The sequence below is a fragment of the Nothoprocta perdicaria genome, unplaced genomic scaffold (genome assembly GCF_003342845.1).
Source record: "Nothoprocta perdicaria isolate Ctin4 unplaced genomic scaffold, notPer1 scaffold_218, whole genome shotgun sequence".
Lineage (NCBI taxonomy): Eukaryota > Metazoa > Chordata > Aves > Tinamiformes > Tinamidae > Nothoprocta > Nothoprocta perdicaria.
In genome coordinates this window covers 789781-792167 of record NW_020455399.1, presented here as the reverse complement: position 1 = coordinate 792167, position 2387 = coordinate 789781, and the positions used below count along the sequence as shown (strand labels likewise).

Here is a 2387-nt window from a genome sequence, read left to right as displayed (position 1 = left end):
TGTCCCCCATGTCCCCCCGTGTCCCACCATGTCCTGCGTGTCCCCCCGTGTCCCCCGTGTCGCCCCCGCTCGCGGGACGCCCCCAGCCCACGCTGTCCCCACGCAGGCGGCTGCTCATCGAGGACCTGGAGGCCCGGATCGCCCTCATGCCGCTGCTGCAGGCCGAGGCGGACCGCAGGTACCGGGGGCGGTGGTGCTGCCCGCCCCGGTCCACTGGGGCGGGTACCGGGTCCCCGGTGCACGGGCCCTCAGCAGCCCYGAGGCCCCCGCTTGGGGTCTGAGCCCCCCATGAGCCCGGGGGGACARTCAGAGCCCTCCCTGCGCCCCAGGACCCTGCGCCTGATGCGGCAGAACCTGGACGAGGAAGCCAAGATCATGAAGGACGTGCCCGGGTGGCAGGTTTGTGGCCTGTGGGTGACACGAGCAAAGGGACACGAGCAGGGTGGCGGCAGCGGGACGGGGGCTGCTCCAAGACCTTCCCAAATGGGCGGCTCTCGCTGGGGAGGAGCTGGCGGCGTTTGGGGTATTTTGTGTCTCCCTGCGCTCCCGTTTCCTCGGAGCAGGGACCCGGGTGCTCTGTGGGGTTTATGAGGTGACAACGAGAGATCAAGGGAGCCAGAGGGGCTGCGCTCCCTGCGGGGGGGCCCCACGCAGTCACCGGCGCCGCTTCCAGGTGGGAGAGTCCGTGTTCCACACGGAGCGCTGGGTGCCGCCCACGCTGGACGAGCTCTACTACCTGCGGCCCAGCAGCGAGCTGGACAACGAGAAGTTCGGCCTGCAGTACTACGTGTGAGCGCCCCAGCGGCTGCCGTTAAAGCTGCTCCCGTGGAATTCCCGTGGAATAAAGTCCCAGGAATTGCTTGCTGCCTCCTGGCTCTGTCCCCAGTCCCGCGCGGACCTCGTGTCACAGCCCCGTGTGGGGACAGGCCGGGCAAGGTGGCCTCAGGGCTCCATTGGGACACGAGAAGCTTCAAGGGGGAGAGAGGGGTTAAAAATGTTGGGATTTGATCCCAGGATGCCGCTTGGGAAGAGAGAAGGAGCTTCCCGCCCTGCAGCCCTCCCGGTTGATGTCCTGCTCCTGGCCAGAGCTCCCCGGGGATGGGGTRACATTGGCTTGGGGGGGGTGACAGGTCCCCCTCCCTGCTGCCTTTGTCCCCCCTTTCTTTGCGCCAGGCCCTGCTGTGGGGCTGGGACTCACTAGAGGGCACCACAGGATTGGGAATGGGGAGAGGGCACCAYGGGACTGGGAATGTGGCTGCTCTGTTGGGCCAGCACGGGGGCGTCTATAGGGTGTRTGGGGTTCCCCGGACATCCAGGGGACGGGTGGGGAGGTGGGATGTCTGTAGGGTGTTTAGGGTTCCCAGGACATCCAGGGGATGGGGGTGGAGGCTGGAATGCCTATAGGGTTTATAGGAATCCCAGGACCTCCAGGGCATGGGATGGGGGGGGGACAGTGTCTATAGGGTGTTTAGGGTTCCCAGGACATCCAGGGGTGACAGGGGAGGTCCATAGGGTCTCCCAGGACGGTCTGGACACTGGGGATCCATGGGGCTTCCAGGGACACCCTCCCTGCCACCCATGTGAAGCGTTAGTGTCTTGTTGGGCCCCTCCAGGAGGGGCTCCCGTCCCCGGCTTCCAGCTCCCTCCGCAGCGGGAGCGGCCGCTTGGATCCCGGTGAGCCGGCACGCGGGAGCAGTGACGGCACCGCCGGGAAGCGCCGGCCGCACCAGCGCCGCCCCGTTGGGCTTCACGGGACGCGCGGCTSTCCCCAGTCCCGGCTGCCGCGGGTGGCCAGGCCCGCGGTGCTGAACACAAGCGTCGTGTCCCTGTCCCCACYGAACACCAGGAGGCCAAAGCCACGGACACAGACATGGAGCTGCCGGGAGTCRGGGAGGCAGCAGCTTTGGGGACACGGACGAGGCCAGGCCAGGCACACGGCAGCCCTTCCCAGCCCGTTTTCCCTCCCTTTTTCCCGGCCACGGAGAGGAGGAGGAAGGTGGCGAGCGGCAGTGCCCGCCCTGGGGCTGCTCTGAGCCCTTCCCAGCGGGATCGGCCAAGGAGCCTCCGCAGCCAGCGGCACCTCCGCTCCGTGGGCTGCCTGGATGCGCCGGGACCCCGCGGAGCAGGGGCCGAGCCTCCTCCTCCTCCTCCTCCTCCTCCTCCTCCTCCTCCTCCTCCTCCTGCTCCTCCTGCTCCTGCTCCCGCTCCCGCTGCTCGCGGTGCGTGCCGGCCCCGCGGGGAGCCCCGGCCGCCGCCGCCGCCTGTTGTTGTTGGCAGCCCCGGCCTCCCTGCCAGGAATGTGACCTCGGCTGCAGGCTCCGGGCGCTGCCGCCGCGCGGGGGGGCCCAGCCAATCCCGCCCCCCCGCCCCGCAGCTGCGGCCGGGAC

General features: G+C 69.1%; 1 protein-coding gene across 1 annotated transcript; it reads left to right on the top strand.

Annotated features, from left to right (window-relative positions):
* The first annotated feature begins 8 nt into the window (after positions 1–8).
* On the top strand, positions 9–857 carry NDUFA13 (NADH:ubiquinone oxidoreductase subunit A13). Its single transcript, XM_026038793.1, has 3 exons — positions 9–178; positions 330–399; positions 674–857. Exons 1-3 carry the CDS (start codon positions 9–11, stop codon positions 791–793), a joined length of 360 nt encoding a protein of 119 aa, XP_025894578.1. The 3' UTR covers positions 794–857.
* The last annotated feature ends 1530 nt before the right edge of the window (positions 858–2387 follow it).